This window comes from Procambarus clarkii, chromosome 47, assembly GCF_040958095.1.
Source record: "Procambarus clarkii isolate CNS0578487 chromosome 47, FALCON_Pclarkii_2.0, whole genome shotgun sequence".
Classification (NCBI taxonomy): Eukaryota; Metazoa; Arthropoda; class Malacostraca; order Decapoda; family Cambaridae; genus Procambarus; species Procambarus clarkii.
Window position 1 is genome coordinate 16,537,866 of NC_091196.1, and position 13,867 is coordinate 16,551,732.

The 13,867-nt window shown below is 45.8% G+C and overlaps 1 protein-coding gene across 1 annotated transcript; it reads right to left on the reverse strand.

Annotated features, from left to right (window-relative positions):
- Positions 1-12,561: 12,561 nt before the first annotated feature.
- Positions 12,562-13,506, reverse strand: LOC138350845 (uncharacterized). Its single transcript, XM_069302284.1, has one exon. It carries the CDS (start codon positions 13,504-13,506, stop codon positions 12,562-12,564), a length of 945 nt encoding a protein of 314 aa, XP_069158385.1.
- Between the last annotated feature and the right edge of the window lie 361 nt (positions 13,507-13,867).

Below are 13,867 nucleotides of genomic sequence, written 5' to 3' on the forward strand. Positions count from 1 at the left end.
ACACAACACACCACACAACACAACACTTAACACACACACCACACAACACAACACTAAACACAACACACCACACAACACAACACTTAACACACCACACAACACAACACTAAACACAACACACAACACAACACAACACACACACCACACAACACAACACTTAACACAACACAACACAACACTTAACACACCACACCACACAACACAACACACACACCACACAACACAACACTTAACACACCACACCACACAACACAACACTTAACACACCACACCACACAACACAACACTTAACACACCACACAACACACCACACAACACAACACAACACACACACCACACAACACAACACTTAACACACCACACCACACAACACAACACTTAACACAACACACCACACCACACAACACTTAACACAACACACCACACAACACAACACTTAACACACCACACAACACTTAACACAACACACCACACAACACACCACACAACACAACACTTAACACAACACAACACACCACACAACACTAAACACACCACACCACACAACACAACACTTAACACAACACACCACACCACACAACACTAAACACAACACAACACTTAACACAACACACCACACAACACAACACTTAACACACCACACCACACAACACAACACTTAACACAACACACCACACCACACAACACTAAACACAACACAACACTTAACACAACACACCACACAACACAACACTTAACACAACACACCACACAACACACCACACAACACAACACTTAACACAACACAACACACCACACAACACTAAACACAACACACCACACAACACACCACACAACACAACACTTAACACAACACAACACACCACATAACACAACACTTAACACAACACACCACACACCACAACACTTAACACAACACAACACACCACACAACACTAAACACAACACACCACACAACACAACACTTAACACAACACAACACACCACACAACACTAAACACAACACACCACACAACACACCACACAACACACCACACAACACACCACACAACACAACACTTAACACAACACAACACACCACACAACACAACACTTAACACAACACAACACACCACACAACACAACACTTAACACAACACACCACACCACACAACACTTAACACAACACACCACACCACATAACACAACACTTAACACAACACAACACACCACATAACACAACACTTAACACAACACACCACACCACATAACACAACACTTAACACAACACACCACACAACACAACACTTAACACAACACAACACACCACACAACACAACACTTAACACAACACACCACACAACACACCACACAACACAACACTTAACACAACACAACACACCACACAACACAACACTTAACACAACACAACACACCACACAACACTAAACACACCACACAACACACCACACAACACAACACTTAACACAACACAACACACCACACAACACAACACTTAACACAACACACCACATAACACAACACTTAACACAACACACCACACCACACAACACACCACACAACACAACACTTAACACAACACAACACACCACACAACACACCACACAACACTAAACACACCACACAACACACCACACAACACAACACTTAACACACACACCACACAACACACCACACAACACAACACTTAACACACACACCACACAACACTAAACACAACACACCACACAACACAACACTTAACACACACACCACACCACACAACACTAAACACAACACACCACACAACACAACACTTAACACAACACAACACACAACACAACACTAAACACAACACACCACACAACACAACACTTAACACAACACAACACTAAACACAACACTTAACACACCACACAACACAACACTTAACACAACACAACACACCACACAACACAACACTTAACACACCACACAACACAACACTTAACACAACACACCACACAACACAACACTTAACACACCACACAACACAACACTTAACACACACACCACACAACACAACACTAAACACAACACAACACACCACACCACACAACACAACACTTAACACACCACACAACACAACACTAAACACAACACACCACACAACACAACACTTAACACACCACACAACACAACACTAAACACAACACACCACACAACACAACACAACACAACACACCACACAACACAACACTTAACACACCACACAACACAACACAACACACCACACAACACAACACACCACACCACACAACACTTAACACACACACCACACAACACAACACTTAACACACACACCACACAACACAACACTTAACACAACACACAACACAACACTAAACACAACACACCACACAACACAACACAACACACCACACAACACAACACAACACACCACACAACACAACACACCACACCACACAACACTTAACACACACACCACACAACACAACACTTAACACACCACACAACACAACACTAAACACAACACACCACACAACACAACACAACACACCACACAACACAACACAACACACCACACAACACAACACACCACACCACACAACACTTAACACACACACCACACAACACAACACTTAACACACACACCACACAACACAACACTTAACACAACACACCACACAACACAACACTTAACACACCACACAACACAACACAACACTTAACACAACACAACACACCACACAACACAACACTTAACACACACACCACACAACACAACACTTAACACACACACCACACAACACAACACTTAACACAACACACCACACAACACAACACTTAACACAACACACAACACAACACAACACACCACACAACACAACACACCACACCACACAACACTTAACACACACACCACACAACACAACACACCACACAACACAACACTTAACACACCACACCACACAACACAACACAACACACCACACAACACAACACAACACACCACACAACACAACACAACACACCACACAACACAACACAACACACAACACAACACAACACACCACACAACACAACACACCACACCACACAACACTTAACACACACACCACACAACACAACACTTAACACACCACACCACACAACACAACACACCACACAACACAACACACCACACCACACAACACTTAACACACACACCACACAACACAACACTTAACACACCACACCACACAACACTAAACACAACACACCACACAACACAACACAACACACCACACAACACTAAACACAACACACCACACAACACAACACAACACACCACACCACACAACACTAAACACAACACTTAACACACACACCACACAACACAACACTTAACACACCACACCACACAACACTAAACACAACACACCACACAACACAACACTTAACACACACACCACACAACACAACACTTAACACACACACCACACAACACAACACTTAACACAACACACCACACAACACAACACTTAACACACACACCACACAACACAACACTTAACACACACACCACACAACACAACACTTAACACACACACCACACAACACAACACTAAACACACACACCACACAACACAACACTTAACACACACACAACACAACACAACACTTAACACAACACACCACACAACACAACACTTAACACACACACCACACAACACAACACTTAACACACACACCACACAACACAACACTTAACACACACACCACACAACACAACACTTAACACACACACAACACAACACAACACTTAACACAACACACCACACAACACAACACTTAACACACACACCACACAACACAACACTTAACACACACACCACACAACACAACACTTAACACACACACCACACAACACTAAACACAACACACCACACAACACAACACTTAACACACACACCACACAACACAACACTTAACACAACACACCACACCACACAACACAACACACACACCACACAACACAACACTTAACACACCACACCACACAACACTAAACACAACACACCACACAACACAACACTTAACACACACACCACACAACACAACACTTAACACACCACACCACACAACACTAAACACAACACACCACACAACACAACACTTAACACAACACAACACACCACACAACACTAAACACAACACACCACACAACACTAAACACAACACACCACACAACACAACACTTAACACACCACACAACACTAAACACAACACACCACACAACACAACACTTAACACACACACCACACAACACTTAACACACACACCACACCACACAACACTTAACACAACACACCACACAACACTTAACACAACACACCACACCACACAACACTTAACACAACACACCACACAACACAACACTTAACACACCACACAACACAACACTTAACACAACACAACACACCACACAACACTTAACACACACACCACACCACACAACACTAAACACAACACACCACACAACACAACACTTAACACACACACCACACAACACTTAACACACACACCACACCACACAACACTTAACACAACACACCACACAACACTTAACACAACACACCACACCACACAACACTTAACACAACACACCACACAACACAACACTTAACACACCACACAACACAACACTTAACACACACACCACACCACACAACACTAAACACAACACAACACTTAACACAACACTTAACACAACACACCACACAACACAACACTAAACACAACACAACACTAAACACAACACACCACACAACACACCACACAACACAACACTTAACACACACACCACACCACACAACACTTAACACACACACCACACAACACAACACTTAACACACACACCACACAACACAACACTTAACACACACACCACACAACACAACACTTAACACAACACACCACACAACACAACACTTAACACAACACACCACACAACACAACACACACACCACACAACACAACACTTAACACACACACCACACAACACTAAACACAACACACCACACAACACAACACTTAACACACACACCACACAACACAACACTTAACACAACACACCACACCACACAACACAACACACCACACAACACAACACTTAACACACACACCACACAACACAACACACACACCACACCACACAACACAACACTTAACACACACACCACACAACACACCACACAACACACCACACAACACAACACTTAACACACACACCACACCACACAACACAACACTTAACACACACACCACACAACACTTAACACACACACCACACAACACCACACAACACACAACACAACACTAAACACAACACACCACACCACACAACACAACACTTAACACACACACCACACAACACAACACTTAACACAACACACCACACAACACAACACTTAACACACCACACAACACAACACTAAACACAACACACCACACAACACAACACATAACACAACACACCACACCACACAACACTTAACACACACACCACACCACACAACACTTAACACACCACACCACACAACACTTAACACAACACACCACACAACACAACACTTAACACACACACCACACAACATTACAGAACTATCCAGCCAACATTCCAGCCCAGAAAAAACTCCCTGTATCGCCTCTCAGAGTCCAGCAACAATTTTGGAAATAAAAAATTGTTTTAACTCCCCTGAATTTTTAGTGGCATGCCGTGAAAACATTTAAATTTTTAACAGTAGGGGACTAAAGGGCTGGCTGCATATTTCACCTGAACAAACTGCTTCCTGCCATGACAAAAGCTCCTCCCAGCTCACGCAATTTCCATATAAGTTTCAGTCTCATGGCAGCTTTTATTAATTTCCGAGGGGCTACTGGAACAAAAGCGAGTCAATTATTCACCAAAAATTGAGGCGTGTAAAACTGGTGTAAAATGTCGGCATTGTAAAAGTGGTTAAGGAAAATGTTGGTAAGTTAAATGTTGTAAAATAATGTTTACAGATGGGTGGAATTGTCATATGTGCTTGAGATGGGAAAGCTATCGGGGTGATATGTGACCCCTCTCTGGGGTCAAGGGGGAGGGGTGTTACTCCTGCTGACCCTTGACCTCAGAAGAGGTCCCTCCTGGTGAGCCCTGACCTCAGAGGGGGTCACTCCTGCTGACCCCTGACCTTAGAAGGGGTCACTCCTGCTGACCCCTGACCTCAGAAGGGGTCCCTCCTGGTGAGCCCTGACCTCAGAGGGGGTCACTCCTGCTGACCCCTGACCTCAGAAGGGGTCACTCCTGCTGACCCCTAACAGAAGGGGTCACTCCTGCTGACCCCTGACTTCAGAGGGGGTCACTCCTGCTGACCCCTGACCTCAGAAGGGGTCACACCTGCTGACCCACGACCTCAGAGGGGGTCACACCTGCTGACCCCTGACCTCAGAGGGGGTCACTCCTGCTGACCCCTGACCTCAGAGGGGGTCTCACCTGCTGACCCCTGACCTCAGAGGGGGTCACGCCTGCTGACCCCTGACCTCAGAGGGGGTCACTCCTGCTGACCCCTGACCTCAGAGGGGGTCACTCCTGCTGACCCCTGACCTCAGAGGGGGTCACTCCTGCTGACCCCTGACCTCAGAGGGGGTCACACCTGCTGACCCCTGACCTCAGAGGGGGTCACTCCTGCTGACCCCTGACCTCAGAGGGGGTCACTCCTGCTGACCCCTGACCTAAGAGGGGGTCACTCCTGCTGACCCCTGACCTCAGAGGGGGTCACACCTGCTGACCCCTGACCTCAGAGGGGGTCACTCCTGCTGACCCCTGACCTCAGAGGGGGTCACACCTGCTGACCTCAGAGGGGGTCACTCCTGCTGACCTCCATTATATAATTAATATTAATCTGCTTCATTTGTGATATAATTCTCAAATGTTTCTAATTTGTATACAAATTCCTCACGTGTATCCTCATGTTATCATACTGACGTGTTATCATACTAACATGTTATCATACTGACATGTTATCATACTGACATGTTATCATACTGACATGTTATCATACTGACATGTTATCATACTGACATGTTATCATACTGACGTGTTATCATACGTGTGCCAAATTTCCCAGCAGGTAATTCATTAAATTTAATTTATGTTATTGAGTGGAGTGTATTAGAAAAACGTGAACTGTATATAAATTGTTCTCCTCGGGGTCACATATGTGAGGTGACATGTGAGGTGACATGATGTGAGGTGACATGTGAGGTGACATGTGAGGTGACATGATGTGAGGTGACATGTGAGGTGACATGATGTGAGGTGGCATGATGTGAGGTGACATGAGGTGAGGTGACATGAGGTGAGGTGACATGATGTGACGTGACATGATGGGAGGTGACATGATGTGAGGTGACGTGTGAGGTGACATGATGTGAGGTGACATGTGAGGTGACATGTGAAGTGACATGTGAGGTGACATGATGTGAGGTGACTTGATGGGAGGTGACATGATGTGAGGTGACATGACGTGAGGTGACATGACGTGAGGTGACATGATGTGAGGTGACATGTGAGGTGACATGAGGTGAGGTGACATGACGTGAGGTGACATGACGTGAGGTGACATGATGTGAGGTGACATGTGAGGTGACATGAGGTGAGGTGACATGACGTGAGGTGACATGATGTGAGGTGACATGTGAGGTGACATGATGTGAGGTGACATGATGGGAGGTGACATGATGTGAGGTGACATGACGTGAGGTGACATGACGTGAGGTGACATGATGTGAGGTGACATGATGTGAGGTGACATGATGTGAGGTGACATGAGGTGAGGTATATGAGGTATCATTAAGACGTGACCATTAGTCTCCCTCCACCCGTCATCACCTCTCTCAGGACTATTACCTATTATTCACATGGTTAATAGATGTTTAAGTCCATTAGTTATAATATCCCCTCACCATACGACCAGTCTTCTTGCAAAGAACGTCGCTTTTGCGACGTATGTGACGCATACGTCACATACGATTGTTTTGTGATTGTCGGCCGTATGTGACGCATACGGCCGACAATCGTCGTACTAGACAATGGAAGCGGCTGGCGAAAGTGACGGACTGTCCCGTTTTCTGTTGGGGGTCCTCTGGTAGGTTAGGAGAGACCACTTTAAATTGTCCGTTTTCTGGAAGTTGGGGGGAACCTTAGGAGGACGGACTGATATATGTAGTCATCATATGTATCCTGTATCCTGTATCCTGTATCCTGTATCCTGTATCGGCAGGTCTTTTTGTTTGTAATAGAAGGTTAAGACGCTAGCGGCTAGCCTCACTAAACCTTTAAGTGTGGGACGACAGAGAGACGTGAGAATGACTCCAGTGATGAGAAGCAGTGTCAGGTGAAGATGGAGTCCCCCGTCGATTGAGCTCCAACGAAATCATTCCGAAACCTTTACGGAGAGGTTCGGTTACCCTCCCTACACACACACACACACACACACACACACACACACACACACACACACACACACACACACACACACACACACACACACACACACACACACACACACACACACACACACACACACACACACACACACACACACGCCTCACCAACACGCTCCCAGAGCAGGGTGATGCTCCCAGGAAAAACTACGACTGTGTACATGATTGCATCACTTTGAAGATCACATCTCATATGTCGGGATGCTGGCGTGAGCTGCGATATTCCCGCTCCATATATTCCTGTAATATTTCCACTGAAATCAATCCTGGAATATGCCCCTCTGGCGACATTCCCAGGCGGGATGTCCTTGATGGGCCCTGGTGGTAATACTGGTTATATTGGTTATGGGTTAGTGCGTGGGACGTCTTATAGCCATATTGAGTATGTGTTAGTCTACAGCCATATTGGTTATGTGTCAGTCTACAGCCATATTGGTTATGTGTCAGTCTACAGCCATATTGGTTATGTGTCAGTCTACAGCCATATTGGTTATGTGTCAGTCTACAGCCATATTGGTTATGTGTCAGGCTGCAGCCATATTGGTTAATGTGTCAGTCTACAGCCATATTGGTTATGTGTCAGGCTACAGCCATATTCGTTATGTGTTAGTCTACAGCCATATTGGTTATGTGTCAGTCTACAGCCATATTGGTTATGTGTCAGTCTACAGCCATATTGGTTATGTTTCAGTCTACAGCCATATTGGTTATGTGTTAGTCTACAGCCATATTGGTTATGTGTTAGTCTACAGCCATATTGGTTATGTGTCAGTCTACAGCCATATTGGTTATGTGTCAGGCTGCAGCCATATTGGTTAATGTGTCAGTCTACAGCCATATTGGTTATGTGTCAGGCTACAGCCATATTGGTTATGTGTCAGTCTACAGCCATATTGGTTATGTGTTAGTCTACAGCCATATTGGTTATGCATCAGCCTACAGCCATATTGGTTATGCATCAGCCTACAGCCATATTGGTTATGTGTCAGTCTACAGCCATATTGGTTATGTGTTAGTCTACAGCCATATTGGTTATGTGTTAGTCTACAGCCATATTGGTTATGCATCAGCCTACAGCCATATTGATTATGTGTCAGCCTACAGCCATATTGGTTATGCATCAGCCTACAGCCATATTGGTTATGCATCAGCCTACAGCCATATTGGTTATGTGTCAGTCTACAGCCATATTGGTTATGTGTTAGTCTACAGCCATATTGGTTATGTGTTAGTCTACAGCCATATTGGTTATGTGTCAGTCTACAGCCATATTGGTTAATGTGTCAGTCTACAGCCATATTGGTTATGTGTCAGTCTACAGCCATATTGGTTATTTGTCAGGCTACAACCATATTGGTTATGCATCAGCCTACAGCCATATTGGTTATGTGTCAGTCTACAGCCATATTGGTTATGTGTCAGGCTACAGCCATATTGGTTATGCATCAGCCTACAGCCATATTGGTTATGTGTCAGTCTACAGCCATATTGGTTATGTGTCAGGCTACAGCCATATTGGTTATGCATCAGCCTACAGCCATATTGGTTATGCATCAGCCTACAGCCATATTGGTTATGCATCAGCCTACAGCCATATTGGTTATGCATCAGCCTACAGCCATATTGGTTATGTGTCAGTCTACAGCCATATTGGTTATGTGTTAGTCTACAGCCATATTGGTTATGTGTTAGACTACAGCCATATTGGTTATGTGTCAGGCTACAGCCATATTGGTTATATGTCAGGCTACAGCCATATTGGTTATGCATCAGCCTACAGCCATATTGGTTATGCATCAGCCTACAGCCATATTGGTTATGTGTCAGTCTACAGCCATATTGGTTATGTGTCAGTCTACAGCCATATTGGTTATGTGTTAGTCTACAGCCATATTGGTTATGTGTCAGGCTGCAGCCATATTGGTTATGTGTCAGTCTACAGCCATATTGGTTATGTGTCAGACTACAGCCATATTGGTTATGTGTCAGTCTACAGCCATATTGGTTATGTGTCAGGCTACAGCCATATTGGTTATGCATCAGCCTACAGCCATATTGGTTATGCATCAGCCTACAGCCATATTGGTTATGCATCAGCCTACAGCCATATTGGTTATGTGTCAGCCTACAGCCATATTGGTTATGTGTTAGTCTACAGCCCTATTGGTTATGCATCAGCCTACAGCCATATTGGTTATGCATCAGCCTACAGCCATATTGGTTATGTGTCAGTCTACAGCCATATTGGTTATGTGTTAGTCTACAGCCATATTGGTTATGTGTTAGTCTACAACCATATTGGTTATGTGTCAGGCTGCAGCCATATTGGTTATGTGTCAGGCTACAGCCATATTGGTTATGCACCAGCCTACAGCCATATTAGTTATGCATCAGCCTACAGCCATATTGGTTATGTGTCAGTCTACAGCCATATTGGTTATGCACCAGCCTACAGTCATATTAGTTATGCATCAGCCTACAGCCATATTGGTTATGTGTTAGTCTACAGCCATATTGGTTATGCATCAGCCTACAGCCATATTGGTTAATGTGTCAGTCTACAGCCATATTGGTTATGTGTCAGTCTACAGCCATATTGGTTATGTGTCAGGCTGCAGCCATATTGGTTATGTGTCAGTCTACAGCCATATTGGTTATGTGTCAGGCTGCAGCCATATTGGTTATGTGTCAGTCTACAGCCATATTGGTTATGTGTCAGGCTACAGCCATATTGGTTATGCATCAGCCTACAGCTAAATTTCTACAATAATCCACCTAAACATTGTTCAAACTCTTGGCGAATATTTCTAAATAATGACAGATCTCGACAAGAGTGTGACTAATATATTAAGAAGAATACGAACATGTAGAACAGGTTGGGCACTCACTCCACGAAAGTATATATAATGTCGCCTTTAACTTCACCCTCTGGGGAATATTGGATGCTGGAAAGCTCTTCAACTCGCTATGAAAAGGTTGTTTTATTCTGGCTCTTAACGCTGGTAGTGTGGTCGACAGCTGGTCGTGGTCTGGTCGGTTGGTTGTTGCGCTCTGGTAGAAATATGGTGGTCTTGGTTGACTGGTAGAGTGGGGGGGGGGACTGGTGTGACACGCTGATGGAATAACACCAAGCTGGTCGACGACATCAACCTGGTCGACGACATCAACTTGGTCGACGACACTCAACCTGGTCGACGTCACCAAGCTGGTCGACGACACACAACCTGGTCGACGACACCAACCTGGTCGACGCCATCAACCTGGTCGACGACACCAACCTGGTCGACGCCACCAACCTGGTAGACGACACTCAACCTGGTCGATGACACTCAACCTGGTCGACGACACCAACCTGGTCGACGACACCCAACCTTGGTCGACGACACCCAACCTGGTCGACGCCACCAAGCTGGTCGACGACACCCAACTTGGTCGACGCCACCAAGCTGGTCGACGCCACCAAGCTGATCGACGCCACCAAGCTGATCGACGCCACCAAGCTGGTCGACGCCACCAAGCTGGTCGACGCCACCAAGCTGGTCGACGCCGCCAAGCTGGTAGATGCCACCAACCTGGTCGACGTCGACCACACTTGAGCCAACCATACACAAGACACTAACTCTGTCATTCTGGTAAATTCAGATCATAAAATGTTACAACTTGTCACTGTTTTATTTTTCATAGAGACACTGCACAGTTGGTACACCGCACAGTTAGTACACTGCACAGTTGGTACACCGCACAGTTAGTACACTGCACAGTTGGTACACTTCACAGTTGGTACACTACACAGTTGGTACACTGCACAGTTGGTACACTTCACAGTTGGTACACGGCACAGTTGGTACACTGCACAGTTAGTACAATGCACAGTTGGCACACTGCACAGTTTGCCAGACTGCACAGTTGGCAGACTGCACAGCTGGCAGACTGCACAGTTGGTAGACTGCACAGTTGGCACACTGCACAGCTGGTACACTGCACAGTTGGTACACCGCACAGTTGGTACAATGCACTGTTGGCAGACTACACAGTTGGTACACCGCACAGTTAGTACACTGCACAGCTGGTACACTGCACAGTTGGTACACTGCACAGTTGGCACACTACACAGTTGGTACACCGCACAGTTGGCACACTGCACAGCTGGTACACTGCACAGTTGGTACACTGCACAGTCGGCACACTACACAGTTGGTACACCGCACAGTTGGTACACCGCACAGTTGGTACAATGCACAGTTGGCACACTACACAGTTGGTACACCGCACAGTTAGTACACTGCACAGCTGGTACACTGCACAGTTGGTACACCGCACAGTTGGTACAATGCACAGTTGGCACACTACACAGTTGGTACACCGCACAGTTGGTACACTGCACAGCTGGTACACTGCACAGTTGGTACACCGCACAGTTGGTACAATGCACAGTTGGCAGACTACACAGTTGGTACACCGCACAGTTGGTACACTGCACAGCTGGTACACTGCACAGTTGGCAGACTGCACAGTTGGCAGACTGCACAGTTGGCAGACTGCACAGTTGGCAGACTGCAAAGTTGGCAGACTGCACAGTTGGCGCACAGCACAGTTGGCACACTGCACAGTTGGCACACTGCACAGTTGGTACACTGCACAGTTGGCAGACTGCACAGTTGGCAGACTGCACAGTTGGCACACTGCACAGTTGGCACACTGTACAGTTGGCACACTGCACAGTTGGTACACTGCACAGTTGGCAGACTGCACAGTTGGCAGACTGCACAGTTGGCAGACTGCACAGTTGGCAGACTGCACAGTTGGCGCACAGCACAGTTGGCACACTGCACAGTTGGCACACTGCACAGTTGGCACACTGCACAGTTGGCACACTGTACAGTTGGCACACTGCACAGTTGGTACACTGCACAGTTGGCAGACTGCACAGTTGGCAGACTGCACAATTGGTACACTACACAGTTGGAACAGGTTGTGGAAGCAAATTCTATACATAATTTTAAAACCAGGTATGATAGGGAAATGGGACAGGAGTCATTGCTGTAAACAACCGATGGCTGGAAAGGCGGGATCCAAGAGCCAATGCTCGATCCTGCAGACACAAATAGGTGAGTATACACACACACACACACACACACACACACACACACACACACACACACACACACACACACACACACACACACACACACACACACACACACACACACACACACACACAAACACACACACACAAACACACACACACACACACATACACACACACACACACACACACATACACACGCACTGCAAAGACCTAGACAAACTAAAGGAATGGTCGAACAAATGGTTGTTAGAGTTTAACCCAAGCATA

Excerpts from the sequence above, each read along its gene's own strand:
- LOC138350845 (XM_069302284.1), bottom strand. The coding sequence starts at position 13,506 with ATGTATAGAATTTGCTTCCACAACCTGTTCCAACTGTGTAGTGTACCA.